Source organism: Spironucleus salmonicida, chromosome 6 (assembly GCF_000497125.1).
Source record: "Spironucleus salmonicida strain ATCC 50377 chromosome 6, whole genome shotgun sequence".
Classification (NCBI taxonomy): domain Eukaryota; phylum Fornicata; order Diplomonadida; family Hexamitidae; genus Spironucleus; species Spironucleus salmonicida.
The window spans coordinates 852,416-876,599 of record NC_090601.1 but is presented as its reverse complement, the minus strand read 5'-3'; the positions used below and the strand labels follow the sequence as shown (position 1 = coordinate 876,599).

The window sequence follows — 24,184 nt, the reverse complement described above, 5'->3', positions numbered from 1 at the left end:
GTGTAGTAAAATATGTAATAATTAATTAGTATTAAAATTACGTGTAGATAATTTTAAATATAAAGTAATTTCAAAGATTTCTCATTACTCAAATAGATATTTTTAATATCTACTACTACATAAACCATAATAATCTTAATATAATAATAATTTAAAAAAAATTTCAATTTTGGTAGTTGTATTATTATCATCATTGTAAATTTTTAAGATATTAACATTAAGACATAACTAAAATAAGTAACGTTTACTTATTTTTTAAGATAATTAACGATATTTCATTGCATTTGGGAGTGAATAGAATGGAGAAATATAAATATTAGTAAATTTACTATTCAAATAGAGGTTTAAGATCATAAATTAACTTTACACTACTCGATAATTTCTTAATGATATACATAAAAAATATAATAGTTTATAAAATAGAGTGAAATAATCATTATTATTCCCTCTTACTATTAGATCTCAATAGAATATCTTCCATTTTATCCTTTCTCTTTCTCTCAGCATATAGATTAGTCTTAGCAATTTTCTCTGTAACATCAACACATTTAAGTTTCTTTTTAAGATCTTCACGCATATCAAGAAGCATAGCCTGTGCCTAATCTCCCTTTGCCACATTCATCTACTTCTTCTGGTCCTCGACCTCCTGGACGACGACCTTGCTGAGTGCTGCGACGCGGGTGTTGCGCCCCTTCAGGGACTGGTCCAGGAACAGCGTCTTCTGGATCTCCAGTTCGGAGTTGTCGGCCTTCTGTGCCATCCTCTCGTCCTTCTCCCGCTGCTTCAGGCCCTCCTTCTTGAGATTATAGTCGTCGATGAAGGTGTTCTTGCTGATTCGCTGGTCGTCCAGGTCCTGGTAGATGGCACTTGGGTCGATCCAGGCATCGTTTCGCGTCCTCCTTACCACATTCACCGCGCGAGTGCTCTGATTAAAGTTGCCTACGTCGTTGCCCTCCTTACCCTCCAGGCGCTGGTTCTTCTTCTTCACAAAGTCGGAGCGCCCCAGGTCGGCCCTGAGGTACGCGGAGTCGACAATAAAGTTGCGGAAGTCCGCAGGGGCAGGGGCGCAGGAGATCTGGAGATAGCGTACCAGCAGGGGGGATACCGAGGCCACGTGTATTTTCTGATTAGTGATACGAAGTGGGTGGGACTTCAGCGTTTCAATAGCATCGGTCTGCGGCTTCTCCTGGCTCTGCACCGACTTGATCTAGGGGAGCGGCTTGTAAATTTTCTGTGAGTGTGTAGTTTTGACGGACGATATCGCGCTATTAATGATGGTCTCGTAGTTCTCGTCATGGATGTTGATAATGATGTCGTTGTTAGTGGCCACCTCGTTCTGAATGACCTGCTGGATGTGGGTATCCTGCGGTCCGAACTTGTGGTACTTTGGGGGCAGACGTATGATGAAGGTATTATCGATGGTCATGGAGTTGGTCTTCTGGTCGATCTTGGGAGTATCCAGCTACGTCAACCTGAGCGAGTTATCTTGCGCGTCGGGAGGCGGCTGTTACTTGTACGCCTCGATATCGGACTGCACCATATCCTCATACTTGTAGGACTTCTTCGTCTTCTTGACTTCCTTCTTCTCCTCGAACTGTATCTGGGTATATTTCACCGACGGCTCTTGGACGTCGTCCAGATCGTATATCTTCGCGTTCTGCCTATTCTTAGCCTGGTAGTACATCTGTTCCTCTGTTTTTTTGGTTTTCTCGGTTAGCTTCGCAGTGTTGTCAAGGTTTTGTAACGTCGACCTCGGAACGGCATGCCTTACTACCTTGATGGCTTCTGCGTTCATGGCCGAAGTCAGGGACGGAAAGATATTCTAATTCTGCTGATTGCTCTGAAACAATAGCTGCGGGGTAATATGATTGATAGCCTTCGACTTGTTGAAGACCTGGGTGTTCCTGATTGATGATCGATCCACTGAAAAATTATTGTTTATATTGACCAGCTCATCAAAAAGGACAAAGTCAAAGTCGATTGGTTTGATTACTGCAGAATATGTGATGGCACCCTCGTCCAGCTAGTTCTAATTTTGCTCGTCAGATTTGTAGAACTGGGCGGTCTTTCGCATATTGTCAGATATCTCGGAAGTGCTATTGAAATATTTACCATGGAAGACATTGATTAAATCAACTTGGTCTAATGTTTCTGCACCGATTAGTGGCGAACCTGATGGGAGATGATTTGCCACCGAATAAACTGAGCTTATCTAGCTATCCCCGAAAATTGCATAAATTACAGATTTTTAATAGTCTGGATAGTTTAATATACCAGAAAATGAATACACTACATTATTATAGAGATCATCAACAAATTTTGGAGAAAATACATGGTGATATTGAGGGAATGTTCTCAAAAACATTCGGTGAACGGCATTTGCTACAAAATATGGCAAATATTCTTAAATATAATCCTTCTCGCTCCCTCTGCATCCCATCCAACTGCGCTAAATTGTGGCATAGTCATCCGAAATTCTATTAGATAGGAAGTCGATAACCGATAAATCTTTCTCTTAAATATCTAAATGTTCAGGTAAAATATCCTACCCTTCCCATTTTTTTCTTTGTATACCAAATTCACTAAACTTTTTTCTACAATTCAACCCATCAAAAATAACAGCCCAAACCAACCAGAAAAGACTCTCTACAAGATCTATAATTCTATTATTTAGAAACCATGCACATATTCCTTCATTTAGTTCTGTCTACGCTGCAAATAATGTCAATAACATTGCTAGCCGTGGTCTTGCATCCAAAGGTGGAATTGGCAAAAAGGATTGAATATCAGTATTTAAAAATGCTGGAATAGGTGTAAAAGATATCTTAATTGGGTCGCATGCTTTAAACATCTACTATTAAATTCGTAGCTGCTATATAGTGAATTTAGACGCGCCGAATACACTAGTAACAATTTTAAATTAAATAATTTCAAGTTATTTTTTAGTAAATTTCGAAATAATAATGGGTTTAATATATTTTTTGTTAATAAATCCTAAGCATTTGTCAGCTGAAAACGAATTGGAGAATATTTTTTGAGAATCTGGAAAAAGACTGTACTCAATTGCTTCATCTAAAGTAGGTGGTACCCAAGATGGCATAGATGTAACAGATTAATCATTGATGAACTTTTTTGTCTCTCTCAGAGGAGACGTTAATGGATTAAGAGATGAAGAACGTTGTTATGTAGTATGATTTGTGCTTACCTATTTTATCTGTGATATATCTATCATTTAAACCATAGACTAATTTTATAGCTGCATAAGTTAGTTGGCAAGAAGTTCGGTTTCATTTTTGCGGGTTTTCATTTTTTGATATCTTATTATTAATTTTCTTATATAATATTATATGTTACATTTTCTAATAATAATTTAGTGGTAATAATGTATTACTTATATACTGAGATTGGAAAGCCACGTTAACACTAGCCTAAAATAGTCTCTACTTTATTAAGTATGCTCAACGACCCTAAGTGTGAAATAATTTGATTTTAGGTTAAATTATAATAGCCTTGTTCTAATAATGATATTAAGTTTCCAAATTTTGTAAAGCTAGTATCCAATTGATGAATATATGAAACATATTACATTATAATACGTACTTGCATCCACTCCACTATATGCATCGATAGAAGACGCTTCAAGCTGTAATGGATAGGTTATTCGATGCAGCAGATGCAGATTAGTCCCAATATCTAGAAATTGCAGAAGTACGTCAGCTTCTGCATAACTTAGATATTAGTATTACATATGAAACAGTATAGCTTATTATCGATTTAATTGATATTGACGGAAATGGAAAGTTAGATAAGAAAGAATTTCCGACATTTATATATATTATTGATAACTCTGATACAGATAAGTTTGCTAGTATGTTTTTCTTTGCAGTTGACTCTCATATGTTAGGATCGCTAAAAGGATGGTAGCTAGAGAAATAAAAGGATAGACTTTTATTAGGAATGAACACAAAGTAGGCAGAAGCTATTATTTTCACATTTGGAGATAAACTAACCATAAACCATGATGAGTTTGTGGGTATGGTACAGAAGATGACTCTAAAGTGAATTGGATTCTTTCTAATTTATTTTTACAACACTAATTATTATTATACATATTTGATTATAATTGTAGCAGATAATGTTCATTTTAAATATCCTTAAAATATATTAAAATAGTCTATAAATTAGAAAGAATCCAATTCACTTTAGAGTCATCTTCTGTACCATACCCACAAACTCATCATGGTTTATGGTTAGTTTATCTCCAAATGTGAAAATAATAGCTTCTGCCTACTTTGTGTTCATTCCTAATAAAAGTCTATCCTTTTATTTCTCTAGCTACCATCCTTTTAGCGATCCTAACATATGAGAGTCAACTGCAAAGAAAAACATACTAGCAAACTTATCTGTATCAGAGTTATCAATAATATATATAAATGTCGGAAATTCTTTCTTATCTAACTTTCCATTTCCGTCAATATCAATTAAATCGATAATAAGCTATACTGTTTCATATGTAATACTAATATCTAAGTTATGCAGAAGCTGACGTACTTCTGCAATTTCTAGATATTGGGACTAATCTGCATCTGCTGCATCGAATAACCTATCCATTACAGCTTGAAGCGTCTTCTATCGATGCATATAGTGGAGTGGATGCAAGTACGTATTATAATGTAATATGTTTCATATATTCATCAATTGGATACTAGCTTTACAAAATTTGGAAACTTAATATCATTATTAGAACAAGGCTATTATAATTTAACCTAAAATCAAATTATTTCACACTTAGGGTCGTTGAGCATACTTAATAAAGTAGAGACTATTTTAGGCTAGTGTTAACGTGGCTTTCCAATCTCAGTATATAAGTAATACATTATTACCACTAAATTATTATTAGAAAATGTAACATATAATATTATATAAGAAAATTAATAATAAGATATCAAAAAATGAAAACCCGCAAAAATGAAACCGAACTTCTTGCCAACTAACTTATGCAGCTATAAAATTAGTCTATGGTTTAAATGATAGATATATCACAGATAAAATAGGTAAGCACAAATCATACTACATAACAACGTTCTTCATCTCTTAATCCATTAACGTCTCCTCTGAGAGAGACAAAAAAGTTCATCAATGATTAATCTGTTACATCTATGCCATCTTGGGTACCACCTACTTTAGATGAAGCAATTGAGTACAGTCTTTTTCCAGATTCTCAAAAAATATTCTCCAATTCGTTTTCAGCTGACAAATGCTTAGGATTTATTAACAAAAAATATATTAAACCCATTATTATTTCGAAATTTACTAAAAAATAACTTGAAATTATTTAATTTAAAATTGTTACTAGTGTATTCGGCGCGTCTAAATTCACTATATAGCAGCTACGAATTTAATAGTAGATGTTTAAAGCATGCGACCCAATTAAGATATCTTTTACACCTATTCCAGCATTTTTAAATACTGATATTCAATCCTTTTTGCCAATTCCACCTTTGGATGCAAGACCACGGCTAGCAATGTTATTGACATTATTTGCAGCGTAGACAGAACTAAATGAAGGAATATGTGCATGGTTTCTAAATAATAGAATTATAGATCTTGTAGAGAGTCTTTTCTGGTTGGTTTGGGCTGTTATTTTTGATGGGTTGAATTGTAGAAAAAAGTTTAGTGAATTTGGTATACAAAGAAAAAAATGGGAAGGGTAGGATATTTTACCTGAACATTTAGATATTTAAGAGAAAGATTTATCGGTTATCGACTTCCTATCTAATAGAATTTCGGATGACTATGCCACAATTTAGCGCAGTTGGATGGGATGCAGAGGGAGCGAGAAGGATTATATTTAAGAATATTTGCCATATTTTGTAGCAAATGCCGTTCACCGAATGTTTTTGAGAACATTCCCTCAATATCACCATGTATTTTCTCCAAAATTTGTTGATGATCTCTATAATAATGTAGTGTATTCATTTTCTGGTATATTAAACTATCCAGACTATTAAAAATCTGTAATTTATGCAATTTTCGGGGATAGCTAGATAAGCTCAGTTTATTCGGTGGCAAATCATCTCCCATCAGGTTCGCCACTAATCGGTGCAGAAACATTAGACCAAGTTGATTTAATCAATGTCTTCCATGGTAAATATTTCAATAGCACTTCCGAGATATCTGACAATATGCGAAAGACCGCCCAGTTCTACAAATCTGACGAGCAAAATTAGAACTAGCTGGACGAGGGTGCCATCACATATTCTGCAGTAATCAAACCAATCGACTTTGACTTTGTCCTTTTTGATGAGCTGGTCAATATAAACAATAATTTTTCAGTGGATCGATCATCAATCAGGAACACCCAGGTCTTCAACAAGTCGAAGGCTATCAATCATATTACCCCGCAGCTATTGTTTCAGAGCAATCAGCAGAATTAGAATATCTTTCCGTCCCTGACTTCGGCCATGAACGCAGAAGCCATCAAGGTAGTAAGGCATGCCGTTCCGAGGTCGACGTTACAAAACCTTGACAACACTGCGAAGCTAACCGAGAAAACCAAAAAAACAGAGGAACAGATGTACTACCAGGCTAAGAATAGGCAGAACGCGAAGATATACGATCTGGACGACGTCCAAGAGCCGTCGGTGAAATATACCCAGATACAGTTCGAGGAGAAGAAGGAAGTCAAGAAGACGAAGAAGTCCTACAAGTATGAGGATATGGTGCAGTCCGATATCGAGGCGTACAAGTAACAGCCGCCTCCCGACGCGCAAGATAACTCGCTCAGGTTGACGTAGCTGGATACTCCCAAGATCGACCAGAAGACCAACTCCATGACCATCGATAATACCTTCATCATACGTCTGCCCCCAAAGTACCACAAGTTCGGACCGCAGGATACCCACATCCAGCAGGTCATTCAGAACGAGGTGGCCACTAACAACGACATCATTATCAACATCCATGACGAGAACTACGAGACCATCATTAATAGCGCGATATCGTCCGTCAAAACTACACACTCACAGAAAATTTACAAGCCGCTCCCCTAGATCAAGTCGGTGCAGAGCCAGGAGAAGCCGCAGACCGATGCTATTGAAACGCTGAAGTCCCACCCACTTCGTATCACTAATCAGAAAATACACGTGGCCTCGGTATCCCCCCTGCTGGTACGCTATCTCCAGATCTCCTGCGCCCCTGCCCCTGCGGACTTCCGCAACTTTATTGTCGACTCCGCGTACCTCAGGGCCGACCTGGGGCGCTCCGACTTTGTGAAGAAGAAGAACCAGCGCCTGGAGGGTAAGGAGGGCAACGACGTAGGCAACTTTAATCAGAGCACTCGCGCGGTGAATGTGGTAAGGAGGACGCGAAACGATGCCTGGATCGACCCAAGTGCCATCTACCAGGACCTGGACGACCAGCGAATCAGCAAGAACACCTTCATCGACGACTATAATCTCAAGAAGGAGGGCCTGAAGCAGCGGGAGAAGGACGAGAGGATGGCACAGAAGGCCGACAACTCCGAACTGGAGATCCAGAAGACGCTGTTCCTGGACCAGTCCCTGAAGGGGCGCAACACCCGCGTCGCAGCACTCAGCAAGGTCGTCGTCCAGGAGGTCGAGGACCAGAAGAAATAACTGGTATACTTGATCTTAATTAATTTTGATTAATCCAAGAATCATAAAATTATATTTAGTATTGTTTTAATATGAATAAGGATATTACAATTACCTTGTATTGAATTATAATTATTACTAGTATTATAACTACCTATCTATTTAATTATATATATAGAATCGATTTTAGTCTTGCCATTTTTAAATAAGTATCAAATATTATTTATTTAATATTTAATATTCATTGGTAATTAAGTTTTTCTGGTTTTATAAAATGGGAACAGAAGCTTCAAGAGCTTAGAAGACCTAATCAGATAATCCCAAGACTTCAACTTCATAGAGAAGACATATTGTTACAAATTTCTCAGCATCTCAGCTCTAGAAAAGGAAACCTGTTACAAAATCTAATACATTCTCCCAACCTAATGTATAATCGTCTATTTTAGAGTTTAGCATGAATTTTTTAGAAACCAGTGATATATGATGCTTAAAGTTATCTAGATGGAATATATTTACTTTTCGCGCAGTGTTTAGATCCCAGTATAATTTTAAGTAAACACGTAGTTCATTTTACTATATACATTAAGTATAGCCACTATATTATATTTCAAATATTTACAGTTATATAATATTACTCAACTTAACTCATATTTTATAAGACAATAAGTTATTATTTATTGATAATAAAAATAATAATATACTATCTTTATTTTCGAACAAAGTTTTAAGTATCTTTTTCAGAATACTTATTAATATCTGAAAAACAGAATTATTTTATAAGACTGTGCCATTAATTTTACTATTGCATAGTTCAATGTAAAATAGTTATCGGATTGTCTATCCACATAAATAAACATGTAATATCATATAATCAATCAACCACGAGCTAATAGTAACATTGGTCTACATATAGTATTTCAACTAATACTAATGTGATTAACAGTAACATAACATTTTTTTGCAGAATTTTATTATTAAAAGAATACTGGTGATATTTTAATTATAATAAATTTTATTAAGTGTTTTTAATAGGTAGTATTAAAATTTATTTACCATTAACTAATAAAAAATTATTATTAAGTTATAACAAAAAAATTCAGTATTGACTTAATATTTAGAATGAAATTTAATAATTATGATTAATATAAAATCATATTAGAATATTATTGATAATTTTTTTGTATCTGTAGGAAAAACAATGGTTAAATATAATAAATCTTATAAAATATAAGCTTTCTATTTTAATAAGCTAACTTTAATTTGTATACAGAAAAAAACAGTCGCAATTCTATAAAATTTTTGCATAATAAATATATAGTTTGAAGTTTTTATTCTAACCAAAAAGTAACAAATAGTTTATTAATATAGTCTTTATATTAATTATATTGACATTTGTTTTTCCTAGGTATATGTGTCTAATGTTATACTACTTTGATCCGTATATTTGTTAAGTTCTTCATAATAAGATAAGAAATTAATTAATTTAAGAAGCCCTTAGAGTTTGTTAAAACAAGAAAAATTGTATTACATTAACGTAAATTCCACATAGTTTGGCTTACAGATAATAGTTTAGTTGATACGCTCATATGTTCGTTGACGCTGAATTTATCTTTAAGGGACAAGTAGTTCTTTGCAGACATTAGTCTTTTAGATAACATTATCTTTTTTTTGATAAATAATCTAGAACAGTTTATTTAAAATATATTATAATTTTACTCATACTGCCTGCAAAAATATAATTAAATTGAATAAAATTAGTCTTATAATAGAATAAATGTAGTTTAGATTTAAATTTTATAAGAAATTATTGATTAAAACTAATTAAAGTTATATGAGCTTATGTACAAAATAATTAGATCTATCAAATTATACAATTTACGAAACTTTTAGAGTAATCTATAATATGATATTCGCTAATATGTGGTTATTTATATACGAATAATTATTAAAGTACTTTAATTAAGTAAGTTATAGTAACAAGTATTAAAGATTAAAAAATGCCATGCTTGCTATAATAATTTTCTCATTAATGATATTCAATGGCGGTACATTATTTTATGAATACATTCTAAAAATTGCGATACTCCTTTGCTTAAATTAACTAAATAGGTGATTTTATTATGAAGTAGTATTTTTTAACAGGGAATTTACATATTGCAGATTTATTACTTTTTATATAAACTATCAAAATCATGATAATTGAAAGAATCTCTTATTATAGTTTGTTGTTGAATAACACATAACTATATTTATTACACTAAACTCTTAAGCTTGCAAATCCTAAATTAAACAATTTTTTCATAAAAGTACATATATTTATACATTTACCATGATTTTCCTCCCAGGCTTACCGATAAATTACCCCTAGTGAAGAAAACTTAGCGTAATATATATAATATATTTCCGCTTTGATGCAGAAAAATAGCAGCAAAATAATTTCTATCGATATGCTCATATTACGCATAAATAATAGAAATATTTTTTCCTTTTACAAATAGTTTACATTGAAACCATTACCAGCAAATCAAGTATTTCCTAGGTATCTACAAAATGGAACATGACATTAGCGATTTTAAAAACAACCTGGACTACATAAAAACAATACGTGCAGATACCACTAAAGGTTAGGACTACACGGTAGAGTCCGCTGAGTGTTCGAGCCACGAATATGCTAGGAATTTATAGACTTCTCCGGATGCGAGCTGCTAAATGCCAGTTGCCTGAGCTTCGTTCAGAACGTCAAATAGCTAAATTAATGACATGTTTATCCCACACATTTTTATTCGCTGGCAGCAAAGCCAAATTGCAATACAGAACGAAGATACTCGTCTATAAACCAAGCAAAGAACCCTTTTAATCGCATTTTCAACCGTAAATAGTCATTAATGGGCGCCAACACAGCCATTTCGAGCTTTAAATGAGACTACATCATCTGTTATATCAGAAATTTTTTAGCAATATATACAAAATGCAGCGTTCGCGGAGGTTCAATTCGCATGAAATTTTACGCCGTTTCGCACCAAAATCCCGATTCCTGCCGGCCTCCGCAGATACTGCTAGAGCCAAAACATAATTCGAATGGCACCGCCCGCTATCGCAAAAATACGATTTCATGCGATTTCTGTGGAGGGGAAAATGATATAAAGGACCAAGTTTCCCGGAATTAGTCCGGTAAATTCCGGTAGAATTTTGCAGTTTCCAGCAGAAAAGCCGTTCTGGAAAATGCGAATTCGGTGCTTGCTGAGAGCGTGTTTTGCGGTCAAAATTGGGCAGTTTCAGCCAAAATGCGGTATTTTACATAGAATGCAGCGTGGGAGTAGGTGTCTCGCATGCCGCATCTGGGATAGATGGAAATGGAATATAATTCCATTTTGACAATACCGGATTATTGAACGGTAACGCGGGCAAAGTTGAGCGCGTAGTTTTTCGGAAATGCGCGATTTTGAGAAAGGGAATATTGCAGAAATGTGGGATAATTTAGCGGGTATGTGGATATTGGTTGCATAGAAGGTCTTATAGTCTTAATTTGATGAAATGTCAAAATATTACAGGCTGCAGATGTGATGTTCAAGGTAGCAATACACAGTTTTGTTTTTATTGCTTGTAGATTCAAATATTAGTTTAAAATGTTATGTAGGAGGTAGATACTAAAGCAAATTGCTAGCAAGCGTACTTAACTATAAATATTTCAGGAGACATTTTTGCGAATATAATTATTTATAATATATAAATATTCAGTTAGTAAAAATGTGTAATTTTAGTAATAATGGGTTAACGCAAGTACTAGTACAAAATTTGCAGCTTAATTGTGTATTGATGTCATTAACTAAGATTAAAGGAATTACCTTGTCGCTATTATGCTAATATTTCAGGGATCAATTAATGATAGATATTTATATAACGACTGGTTAACTGAATAGTGTTAGATTAAGAATTTCCAGTTATAAAGCATGAATTTGGTAAGAATTTCGAAGCTAATTACGAAATTGAATAACATAGAATTTACTAGGATATTGATGCACGATTATAATGTATAATCATATTGATGCCAAATTTTCACTCTCTGGTACCGGAAGTCCTCTAAAATTCAGTGTTATCGATAAATTTATACTTTTGATAACCGAAGGTAATTAGTGTGGCGTATGTAGCTTCCCATGCCACCAACTCCACTAAAACATTTTTCACTCCCAGATCAAGCGCATGAAGTCCTCCTCCAAGTCTATCTCGCATACATCATAGCTTTCCGATCCTACTTCGTTGTCAATCGCCCACTAGACCACCCGGCTCATCTTCAGCCCAAATAGGACGAAGTAATCGTCCCTATCGCCTCTAGTGTATTACGCAAATTTGAGCCTAAATTCATCACGCTTCACAGAAATTTGCACCTGGAAGCAATTTTTCTCCCGCATGTTGTCCACACTGCCGCAGTAGTTAATGCGACCGTCTTTCAGCAAAACAACATCGTCGACCAGTTAAGCCACCTCGCTCAGGTCATGCGTAGTGATGATAACGGTTTTACCTAGATGAATCAGCTTCTAGGTGGCAACCTGAATTACCTATTTAGTAAGCGCACCCAAACCTGTCGAGGGCTCGTCCAATGCGATTATATTTGCCTTGCTGGTCAGAGCGATTGCGAGAGATAGCTTTCGACGAATTCCTCCAGAAAGCGAGGAAATCAGAGCATTCCTGATAGCGCTCAGGTCCAGTAGCTCCAAAATTTGATCCACTTGGCTGGTTTCGTTGAAAATGGAGAATAGCTGCACAATTTAGGAAATGGTGAGACTTTCATAAAATATATCGTGCTGCGGCACCATGGTGAAGCTCTTGTACTTGTGGTATGTTTTATAAAGGTCATATGGACCAATTACCGCTGCACCTTGATCAATCTATATGATTCCCGCGAAGGAGTGCATAAGGGTGCTCTTCCCCGACCCGTTCGAACCCAGAAGCCCAAACACACAGTTCTCTTTCACTGAAAAGGACACATCCTTAAGCGCAAATTAGGATCTTTCATACTAATGCGTAACATTTTATACGTCGAAGAAGTTAGCGTCGCCATAATACTCGATCACATGCGTATCTAGAAGAGCAACCTCAGACCTAGTCTTTTTAAATTTTAGGATCACTTTTATGATGAACATAATTCTGTTTTTCTATGCGACAAGGAAAAATACAAAGAACTACAAAAAGTATGAGATAAAAATCGTTACATATAATTTCTATTACACCACTTGATGATGTATTACCAAGGATATAATGTAGCAGAAACCATATGCCGGTATCATAATAGAGATTATCTGGGCAAATGAATCCGATACTATTGTCATTATCTAGAATACGACCGCAAAGATAGTAATTAATAACGATACCACAGCCGCATACTTCCCGGAGTTCAGAATCTTTCCCATCAAAATACCAGTTGGGACACACGCTAGAGCCTGCATAATATACAGGCCTACTACAAATCCCGGATTGGGTAGATTTGCTAAAATAGGATAGCATATGATCGCAATAATCAGAAGCGTAGCCAATGCCATTATCAAAGCAACAATGGTGTAAAATGTCGAATGGGCAAGAAACAATAGCGTCATCTTCACATTGTGGAAGTGGAAGAGTTTGTTGACTGCATTATCACAATCCATACCCGCAAGCTGGCCTGTAAAAAATAGAGGCAAAAAGCCTCCTATCAGTAAAACTACTATTGTTATTAAATTAGTAATCTCATTAGAATTATTTATCTCCATATTCGGCTAAATGCTTACATTCGAAAAACCTGGCATCTCGCTCTACTATATAGAATAAGTGAAGTTCCAAGGAGAATAATCGATTGAATTGGCAAAAAGATACTTTCTAAATAATGCGGAGGTTTGTTGAGTTAACATATTATTTCCTATATCATAAAATACAACTGGAGGATTACATGGCAGTCTCACAGTAGTATCATCTATCCATATGTATCTTTCTATCCCTCTGACTCCTATATATACTACATATGTCTCGTTAATATATAATCCATCACATTTATACTATAACTTGTCTGCCAGTTAAACTTCTAATGCATTTGCACCATACCAAAATATGTTTAATGGCAATAGTAATGAGATTTAAATATTAACATACTTACTATTTTATTTATTGAATTCTACTATACCAGATGAGTAAAGATTATTGTTTAACTAGTTTATTATATCTCTAGTAGGTAGTGTATTATTTCCATTAAACTTTATATGAGAATTTTTACCTATCATATTATAATGATAAATTGCTTAAGCGGAAGTATTAAATACTTTGATATTTTAATTTCTTATAACAAATTTTGATTAATAATCACATTTAAACTCTTGAATACATTATTAAGTACAGTAAATCTATTTAGGTTATTCCCCACATTTTAAAAATTAATTATCTCTGTTAATACAAGCTTACTTACAATATTCTAAATTATAGCATCCGGTCTCAGTTCTAATATAATGATTGCCTATAACCAGCTATTAAAGAGGAGCTAAATCAGGATATTTTAACGGGTTTACGACTTTACTATTTTCGTACAACTTATCATAGTCAAAATCTTCTAATTAGAAAGATTGATCTAAAACTTTATTTTATGTTTACTGTGAAATTTATGGAAGCAAATCATTACGCTTCAGAGGATCAACTACTAAATAGTTAAATAACATATTCTCATGAGATTATCTATAGTCACCCAATGAAGTAGTAGATCGAGAATAATAGTCAAGTCCTAAAAATGTCACATAGTAAATACAATATGGGCCTTCGAGTATATTAAAGGTAAATAATTCTTTGGGGCGTTATTATAGGCAGATGTTTAATAAATTTTCTATATAATTTTCCTAGTCTCTATAAAAATTTTAACATTATTTACTACATTTTTCAAAGAATTTTTATTTTTAGTTTTGATACTAAATATCAATACTTCTTTCTTTCGAATTACCTGCTGTTTATGCTAGTATAATATATGCTACTCCCAAGAATAATGTTACAAAAACCATAAGAACCATTAAGGGGTATATAAATGATATTTGGCCAGAGAAAAATTCAAGTCTAAACATGTTCTATACCAAAGCCATAAATTTATTATTTATGTAACCACGCGAAGTTTTTCGATACTTTATAGTCTCCTATTTTTACAGTTCCATTTACAGCTTCACATAAGTATCTTAAAGTTTAAATTTCTATAGGGTATAAGTAGACACTATTTTATCATGCTCTAGGGTTTCTAATAATAAGTGGAGCTCTAAAAGCACCTACTGGGATATTTCGTTAAACTCAAGTTGTACAGAATGTCGACGAATACCTATAACAGTAAATTCATACGGAAAGAGCTCGCGTAGTTTTTCTTCAGTGAAGTTCTCGGACTCGAAGTTGAAGGTAAGTGAGTAGCCCTAAAACATTTACCGCACCTGGGGTAGCGTTTGGTTATGCTAGAATATCGCCCCGCGGTCTATGAAGTTGATTTTCTACGCAATCTCCTCAACCTCCGTCATGTCGTGTGTAGTCAAAACTACCGAGCATTCGATCTTGCGAACAATCTCCCAGATCTTTCGTTTCAATATTGGGTCCACCCCAGCCGAAATTTCGTCGAACATGACGAGGTTGTTTGAGCCAACGATGGCGTTACAGCAGGCGAGTCTTCTCAGCATACCGCCACTGAGCCTCTTGGCGGTTCTTCGTTGAACGGACGGCGAATCTAGCCCTATAGTCGCGAGAAGGTCCTGGATGATAGCGCTCTACTCGGCGATTGATATCTTAGCACCAGTCCGGTATTGTCTGAGGCTGAAGGAAAACGCTACATTATTCAACACCGACATATCCAGGAAGACGTTGCTAAAGTCTTAGGGGCAGTAGCCGGTAAAGGGCTTTACCAAGTAAGCATGAATCGAGTTTGTGAGGTCGAATGTTCCAAAAACAGTTGAGCTGCAAGAAGCCTACCTGTCCAACTGAACATCACCGGCGATCGCCCCAAGTAGGGTTGACTTTCCTGCGGAAGTTTCGCCAATGACTGCCGAGGATCCCTCTAGCAGCGAAAAACTACAGTTAGCAAGGCCAACTATTTTACTACGGCGCCAGACTTTCCATTTTCCTTTATATGTAACAGAAATGTTCTACAGATTAACATGGTTAGAATCTGGCACCAGCCTCCGCCATTACCATAGGTCCTTTTTCAAGAAGAAAAGTGGATGCAGACCATAGAAACCCTTTTCAGGAATTACATGGGCGAGGTAGATAATGAAAAGGAAAAAGAAAGCAGCAGAGAATCCCAGCACTAGGTAGAGATGCCAGTAGGTCACGTGCTGATATTTGCATATATGTCCAGCGTCTATGTTCTGGAGAATGCATAAGAATTACTTGGTACCTTATGTCGTAAGGAAGTTCAATGAAACAAGCGTTTATTAGGGTTTCCAGATGTAGCTACTCACATACTAGCTCTTTATATCCTTGCTTAGCGCAAAATACATGGAGTCATACACCATGACTACTCCAAAAATCGGAACTAGAAAGGTAACTGTCCAGGTAATAGCCTAAGGAAGCATGGACGGATCGAAGAATGTTGTTGAGAAAAATAAAGCCTAGTGGAAAATTATGGGCAGTAAGATCATCGCAAGGCACATTATACACACAAAAATAATTACACGCGTGCGCTAGCTGCCAAAAATCACGGATATAAAATTTACACCAACCGAGATAATTAAAGCAGATGCCAGAGCCGCCACCATGCAGAAACCAACAGTAATACCGGAGAAAGGCAATATACCGACATAGTGGCCAAAGACGAAGAAGGTTTCAGTGGATACCAAGGTTGGGACAAAAGTGAAAACTATAGCAGTAGTATAGAAAGAATGATGTAGCACTCCTAACCGCTTAAGAACCACGTGGATATTATCTCTGTTCTGCGTTGCGATGAAAGCTGCCATAAGAATGATAACAGTAAGCGAAAGCGAGTTAGCGATGCTAAAAAGAAGGTTGATATTCATCACATCATCAACGCGATGTCTCAATGGCTCTAGAAAGTTATAACTAATATGATAGTCTACTTTTGCGAAATAATCTACTAAATACTAATCGATTTACGTCTAAAGAGCTATTCCGTAACCTGTCCAAAATGCTTTCTTCCAACCAAATGTGAATTACTAAAACAATGGATCAGGCTATTCTACCAGTAATTTTTCTAAAAACGAATTGTTCACAACCACCTCGACCGTAAGGTTGAGCGGCATGTTCTAAATCATTTCCTCTGACTGTAGAATGTTAATATGAATGAATATTTCGTCATTCAGGAGCGGACCTGAATATTATGGATACCTATTATGTAGATCGTCCTAGAAAGTATCTAAAAATGTGGAATTGCATGTATCCGCTACCTGCAATACATCATCGCAGAATACCTACCTAGCAAATTCTACATCAAAACTTTGGTTAGTAAAAAGGTTCTTCTTGGCGAAGTAGCTATTTGCCTCCTCTGGAGACTCGAAGAATCTCGTTCGGTGGCCCTTAATGCCATTTTTCGCTAGAACGAAGTCCAGCAAATCTCTTGTTAGCTCAGTGTTCGGAGAGGCTGACAGATAAACGAAATTTTCGTTTTATGGAAGTTTCGGCAAGGTCGGTATGTCGATGTTTACTGAGTTGGAAGTAAACAGACTGTTAGAGATGAGAAATATCATGCCCGAAAGGCCTATCGCCATGAGAAGTGGCAGAATGAGTTATGCTACCACGATTACTGTCAGCGACTTCGCCCTAAATAGGAAAAACTAGCTTAAAGGCTTGTTCATTTATTATTTAAATTTAGTTATAGAGGGTTTATTTATATTTTAATTAACAACTGTATACGTTTTTAATTACCATAAATTAATTTGGAAAAATTTATATTAATCATAGAAAACAAAAAGTTTAATATACAATAAAGTTTATTTTCTATATAAAAATTATATTCTAAATTTTCATAGTACCTGACAAGTAGAAGATTCATTTAAAACGATATAAAGTGCACTTCTAGCATACTGATTTTATCCTAACTTAGCATTATTTTATTGTCACGATATCAGAATCGAAAAGTATAATAAGCAGAATGATATTAATTTACATACAATTCGGTCAATATTATTATTTAATATTAAATCCAAAAATAGCATTAACTATATACTAAAATAAACCAAATTATAATAATTATTAATCTTCTACTATAAAGCAATTATAGAAATATATTTCACTGATTATTGGTCCTGTTGACTTTATGATAACTATTTTAACCAGATCAATGGCTTATATAGAATTTACTAAAATACTTTATATTAAATTAGACATTTATTATTTATTAAATTCACATATATAATATTATACTAACATAATTAAATAGTTCTCTGTCTTAAAATAACTCATCAGTTATAATATACAATTATTATATAATTAATAAATAGTAAGTTAGTAAAATAATTGATATGCTTAAAATTAGTTATTTTATAGATTATAGATAGCGAAAAGTCGCTTGCGCAAATGCATGTAAATAGAAATAATTGGAGATAATATGTATATTAGATTATACAAATTTAGAACTATTTCATTTATTAGGAATATTTTAATTCTAAACTTACTATGGCGATATATTTTTTCAGGGTAGAATGATTATTGATAAATAATCATTAAAGTGAGTACTTTATCTTATACTAATAATGGAATCTTGTATGATTTTTATTAAAATATATGATTTTATTTATATGGAGATATTTAATATATTTAGCCTTGATCTTTTAATACATTCATACTTTTACGAAGAATTAAATCTGCAGAAAAAAATATGGACAGTCTGGATCTATTAAATTATCTATTTCTAACAAATACTGATTTTACTTTTTCAATTGTGTTAATTCCGGAGATGAAAGAGAAATCTCTCTCGCTAAGTTATTAGTCCTTTTATGAAGAATAAATGAATTAGTATTATTTATATTTAAAGACTACTACAGATCTACTTCTTACTTTCTTTATTTTATAGGAGCTTTAGCTGGTATTCCTTGAGGTTAATTTGATACACCTGTAAAATGATATTGTACATTGTGCTTATATGACTTATTTTTACCTAATTTAAAAGCTGACAATTGATTAGTGTATAGTAATATTATGAGATTTGTATTAAAAATTATTCTTTAAATTATTAATGCTTATAATAAAAATTTACAGATTTGAAAACAACTACATTACCTATATTTATAAGAGTTTGATATATTATTGATAATCAGAAAGTGTAGTTGGTTTTAAAACATTTTATATTATATAAACTATGAATTTAAGTTCTGTAATTAACCTATAAAAGCCGTAATAATTTTACGTAATATTTTAATAAAAATAATAATCATTTTATAAAAAATTAATTTAAATGTCTACGATTGCTAGTTCTTTGACATTATACTATTTATATTTGATATTATATGGGATATATCTTGATTAATTTTTAGTTTAAATACGTGAATAAAATTGTTCTAAATATTGAATTTAGTTTATCTCAATTGTATTTGGTCATTATTATATATATTAATTTACTACATATTATTGTAAAATAAGTTGATTTTTAATTATTTAAAAAGTAAAATTTTCTGCTTTTAAAAACATATTTCATAAGTAGTAACTTACTGTAAATAGATTACTAATTATCTCATTAAACTTATTGTATAAAGATGGCTGTTGATAAAAATCCAAAATAAGCAGAAACTTATCATTAGTTGATCAATCAACTAATTATATTGTTGATTATTTACAAGCTTCACTGTTTAAACAAAAAATTGATCCATTCTTATGCTTTTCATATAGTAAACTTAAAATAATTGACAAGGTAAGAATCGTACGCAAAAATAGACACGTTGAATAACATACTATTGTATTAATACTATTTGATACATAATGTTAAGAGAAATATTGGCTAATTATAATGCAACTTGACAATGCAAATGATGATCATTAGCTGAAGTGGTTTTATTAAAATATTACTGAGTGCAATAATCAACAACTATAAGGAACTTAAGATATTAAATTAGATTTTCAAGTATTATAATAATTATAAAAATAGTGTGCTTTATACTTGATTCTTTATAATATTATAATATGAATTTAGATTAAAATTCAATTCAGATACTTTAAACTTCATTTAATATCGAATTTTAGAATGAAAAGAAAAAAGGAAAAGATAATTGCTTAAAATATTAATAATAAAAAATTACATTAACTTTATATTCATGTTGGTATCAGAAATTATAGCAATGATTATATATTAACATTTAATTGATACCTAGAATAATAATTTAACATATTTTATTAAAGATTATATATAATTACATAATAATATAAATATTTATAATTTCTTTTACGTATTGAATGATATCATTTTAACCTAATAAGTTTAATAGGTATACATAATTTTGTATATATTTCACTCTACACTATTTTGTATATAATTATTTGCATCTAGTGAATAATTTTAATTTTTATAAAATGCTCCCAGATTTTGTTCCTCTAACTGTGTGCTGCATACTGCTTTTTCTCGGTGTAATTTTAGGATTGATATCAATTATTAATTATAAACGAATATATAGACAAAAGAAACAAATTACATTATTTTCCACTCCATATAATAGCCACCTTTCGTTTTTGTGATTTTCTCAATATTATTAATTATAACCTACTTAATTAATATTATCTTTATCTTATAATACATCTTAAATAGAAACATCTCTTGTAGATTTTATGAAAATCTAGCTTGTTATAATAAATAAAATAACATTTTAATCGCTAATATTTGAAAATACGTAAGAAAACAGTATTAAAAATCTAATCTTTAAAAATTAACTAGAATTAAATTAACTATAGTATAAATTTATAAAAATAATATTATTAGAATAGTTTTATGATTTATTGAATAAAACATAAGTTAATTACGTTTTACTTAAGTACACCTCAAAGCAGTTAGTGTTTAGTTAAGTAATATAAACATTTATCACAAAAAACCACGATAGAATATTATTATTGAGATTAATTTAGTGTATACCAATTTTGGTAACAAAATATAATACAAATATTTATAATCTTAGTTTTAGTAGATCAAGGTTTTACAAATGTTAGCAACTAATTATAAAATATCTCCGAAATACCATTTTTTTAAATTGAAAAGTTATATATTTATTTGCATTAACATATATAGATATCTTCTCAACGTAATAATCAGAATTTAGAAATTTAATTTTAAATACTAATCGTAATTTTATTTTTAGTTAATGATATTTATAGGTTTAGTAAGTTATTGTATTAACATTGTCTAATGACTACAGCTAAATAGTCGTTTGCATATATTTTCATTACCTAATATTTGCTTACTCCATAGTGATACTATTTAATCCACTTCAGCAACGAGGATAAATGTATGATAATATTTACTTAAATAAAATTCATAACTGCAAATATAGCTCCAAGTTAGCTAAAAGGTATGTTTTCCGATATATTTACTATACACTGCTATTAAATAGAAGAGATTCATTTCTTAGTTTAATATTCACTATAATTTACTTTTAATTCTATAGGTTTATGTTTAAGCTCTAAATTTTAAATAATAATAATTATTATATACTTTATTTCATTATACTATCCCTTTCCGCGAAGCGAAATTCCGTTTCACTAGAATATATGGCTAGAGTTAAAAATACTATATCACGCTCAGGCGCTCGCAAAGGCATCAAGGCACCTCGTAAGACAATAGTTGCCAAAAAGGTAATTGCCCGCAAGTCAGTCTCTGACAAGACCGTGAAAGCTCACCGTCGCTCCAGATAGGGCGTAGTTGCCGATCGTGAAATTAGGCGGATGCAAAAAGATACCAATTGTGTCATCCCTCGTAATCCTTTTGCAAGACTTGTCCGTGCTGTTGCTCAGGATTATGGTAGTGCTGAAATCCGTTTCTAGGGCCAGGCTCTTCAGGCTCTCTAGGAGGCTGCCGAAGCAGTTTTAATCAGGACATTGTCCGATTCTCAGCTGCTTGCCCAACATGCTCATAGAGTAACCATAATGGAAAAGGACGTTCAGTTATACATTACAATTACAAGGCCAGCATGGGCTCTTTCCATGAAGTGACTTGACTTTTAAAACACTATCATTATTTAGTAGAAGTTGATGACTAATAATTTTTAGTTTAATATATAGAGAATAGATATAGAAAGTGGGTTTTATTCATTTTTTGATAAAAAGTTTTAAGCCTAAATCCATGTAATTTAATTTAATTGCAGATGCTCAAATAATACAATTATAGTATCAAACTAAATATTTACTATTGATACTTTTCACGGTATCTAAGCTATTATATAATAGTTATATAAGATTTTCATGTTGGTTTGCTTAAAATTATTTATTTTAATTTTTGTATATAAATATTGCAAGTTAAATTATTTAAATTAATAGTATTTACACAAGTCTGAAATTAAATAAATGATATATAATATATTAAAGAAAGTGTTCCTGGTTTTAAGAAATACTAATGACGAATGTATCACGGTAAATTATAAATTAAAATGAATTTTATATACGATAATGATAATCATAACTAGATTATAATTAAATCTATAGTCGAAACAAAGTAAAAATTAGAGTATTTCGTATCACTTGAAGTAAAATAATGGAGATAATATATAATTCATAATATTTTCTCATATAAATTGTTAAAATATGTTAAATTAAGTAAATTAATGCGATATATTTATTAGAAATTGAAACTGTTCACTTATAAAACGATTAGTAATGATGGTAATAGTATAAATATTTATTAGATTGCATAAAAATTGCAGGAATCTGTAAAAATAATATAAAAACTGTAGACAATCCACTATTCTTTAATAATTTTAACATTCGTAAAATGATTTTAGTATTACTGAAGTAATGCTATGTAACTACTTTCGCTTCACTTTAACCTAGTATTAACAAATATGATGGTTCTATGCAGGTAATGCTTACTTCAGAAGGATTATCGAAGTATTCTTAAAAAAATATCGCAATAGCAATTTCTGAAATTTAGGGAACACTTTAACTTCCAAATATAAGTTTAAAGTTCTCTGTATTTATAATTGATCTTACTAATGGTTAATTTTCTGATCTAAGTATAGGAAATTTAATTATGAATACACATGAGACCTCTGTTTTAATATCTATGAACAATATTACCATGGTAATCAAATTTTAATTATAAATCACATAATAAACATTTCCATATATAACTGATAGTGGAAGCTTAACTATTTCAGTATAAGATTTCTAAATATTTACAAATGGAAGAGTTACATATCCTGATGATGAATGTAAAAATAAATATATTATTGTTACTTAATAGACAAAAATTTAACTAAATACATTTAAATAAAATTTATTGCTGGTCTTTAAATAATATATAATGCTTTAGCTGGTATTATATCTGAGGAAATTAAAAATTAATTGAATGGCGAGATGGGATAGTAAATAGTTAAAACATTATGCGACCAGTTGCTTAAATTATTAACTTAATAATCAGAAGTATCTAAATTCAATTATGACTAAAATATTAGTACAGATTAGCGATATTTTGATGGTATTACCATAAAAGATAATATGCTATCTGTATGGTTTTAGGGGTATAAATGCGATCACAGCAATACTGATTCTACCTGCTTCGGATATAGTTAGACTAATATCTCTCGACGTAAAACATTTTACACAAATCATGATGTTCAATACCAAATAGAGAAGTATGCGTTTAATTCAGGATTTTGGCTTTATTTGTACCAGGAACGTATTTTTAATGGAATCAAGATAGAAAATATAACCCTTAAAAGGTTTTTCAATATGGGGGCTCAAGTTATTGCTTAGCTTGATGTCAATGGGACAAAAGACAGTCTTGAATTCCTAGAACCTGTAGTATTTACTCGCTCTGCAATACCAGACCACGTATATATTGGGAAATTTGCAATTCGACTAACTAACCTAATTGGCAATACAATATTATCTTAAAACTAATTAGCAAGTCTATCATAATACTTTGACAACAGATTTTCCCTATACGACATTTCATACACTAATGCTTTAGCAGTATCGGAAACGCAGGTAGATTATATTTATCTTGATGAAAACTGGATTCACATTGGTAGCAACATAGAATGATAACTATTCATTTAAATTTATTTTTCAACTTTTACTTTTTCAGATTATTTATAATAATATTCAAGGATTTAATATTATATTTCTAGAAAATGAATTATCGAAAATTTGAAAATTCACTTTATTAAACATATCTAAACAATCTGAACACCTTGGACTTAAATCGTAAATCTCCTCATATTACAGCATATTTAAATACACTTAAAGCGCATAATAAAGCACTGAAACTGTCAGTGTTTTATAACGAAAACTATAGGAACTATAATGCAAAATCTCGTCCGAAGTCTTAAGGCGCTTATACGACAAATTTAAACTTATCACTTCAGATTTATTAAAATATTCCATAACCAAAGAAAGATAATCTAAGCCTAACAAAAATGGCGCGGACACGGTCTTCCTGT

General features: G+C 32.3%; 8 protein-coding genes across 8 annotated transcripts; 5 read left to right on the top strand and 3 right to left on the bottom strand. All coding sequences in view use genetic code 6, as the record gives it.

Annotated features, from left to right (window-relative positions):
- Positions 1-433: 433 nt before the first annotated feature.
- On the bottom strand, positions 434-3,307 carry SS50377_26099 (uncharacterized protein; the record flags this gene model as incomplete). Its single annotated transcript, XM_067909917.1, has 1 exon — positions 434-3,307. The coding sequence occupies one exon, from the start codon at positions 3,305-3,307 to the stop codon at positions 434-436; it is 2,874 nt and encodes a 957-aa protein (XP_067762673.1).
- A 311-nt stretch (positions 3,308-3,618) lies between these two features.
- Positions 3,619-4,062, top strand: SS50377_26098 (Calmodulin; the record flags this gene model as incomplete). The annotated part of the gene is made up of 1 exon (XM_067909916.1): positions 3,619-4,062. The coding sequence occupies one exon, from the start codon at positions 3,619-3,621 to the stop codon at positions 4,060-4,062; it is 444 nt and encodes a 147-aa protein (XP_067762672.1).
- Positions 4,063-4,197: 135 nt separating this feature from the next.
- On the bottom strand, positions 4,198-4,641 carry SS50377_26097 (Calmodulin; the record flags this gene model as incomplete). Its single annotated transcript, XM_067909915.1, has 1 exon — positions 4,198-4,641. One exon carries the CDS (start codon positions 4,639-4,641, stop codon positions 4,198-4,200), a length of 444 nt encoding a protein of 147 aa, XP_067762671.1.
- Positions 4,642-4,952: 311 nt separating this feature from the next.
- On the top strand, positions 4,953-7,712 carry SS50377_26096 (uncharacterized protein; the record flags this gene model as incomplete). Its single annotated transcript, XM_067909914.1, has 1 exon — positions 4,953-7,712. The coding sequence occupies one exon, from the start codon at positions 4,953-4,955 to the stop codon at positions 7,710-7,712; it is 2,760 nt and encodes a 919-aa protein (XP_067762670.1).
- A 178-nt stretch (positions 7,713-7,890) lies between these two features.
- Positions 7,891-8,100, top strand: SS50377_26095 (uncharacterized protein; the record flags this gene model as incomplete). The annotated part of the gene is made up of 1 exon (XM_067909913.1): positions 7,891-8,100. One exon carries the CDS (start codon positions 7,891-7,893, stop codon positions 8,098-8,100), a length of 210 nt encoding a protein of 69 aa, XP_067762669.1.
- A 3,697-nt stretch (positions 8,101-11,797) lies between these two features.
- SS50377_26094 (ABC transporter family protein) lies at positions 11,798-17,404 on the bottom strand (the record flags this gene model as incomplete). The annotated part of the gene is made up of 1 exon (XM_067909912.1): positions 11,798-17,404. One exon carries the CDS (start codon positions 17,402-17,404, stop codon positions 11,798-11,800), a length of 5,607 nt encoding a protein of 1,868 aa, XP_067762668.1.
- Positions 17,405-21,296: 3,892 nt separating this feature from the next.
- SS50377_26093 (histone H3) lies at positions 21,297-21,737 on the top strand (the record flags this gene model as incomplete). Its single annotated transcript, XM_067909911.1, has 1 exon — positions 21,297-21,737. One exon carries the CDS (start codon positions 21,297-21,299, stop codon positions 21,735-21,737), a length of 441 nt encoding a protein of 146 aa, XP_067762667.1.
- Positions 21,738-23,096: 1,359 nt separating this feature from the next.
- SS50377_26092 (uncharacterized protein) lies at positions 23,097-23,786 on the top strand (the record flags this gene model as incomplete). The annotated part of the gene is made up of 1 exon (XM_067909910.1): positions 23,097-23,786. One exon carries the CDS (start codon positions 23,097-23,099, stop codon positions 23,784-23,786), a length of 690 nt encoding a protein of 229 aa, XP_067762666.1.
- Positions 23,787-24,184: the final 398 nt, after the last annotated feature.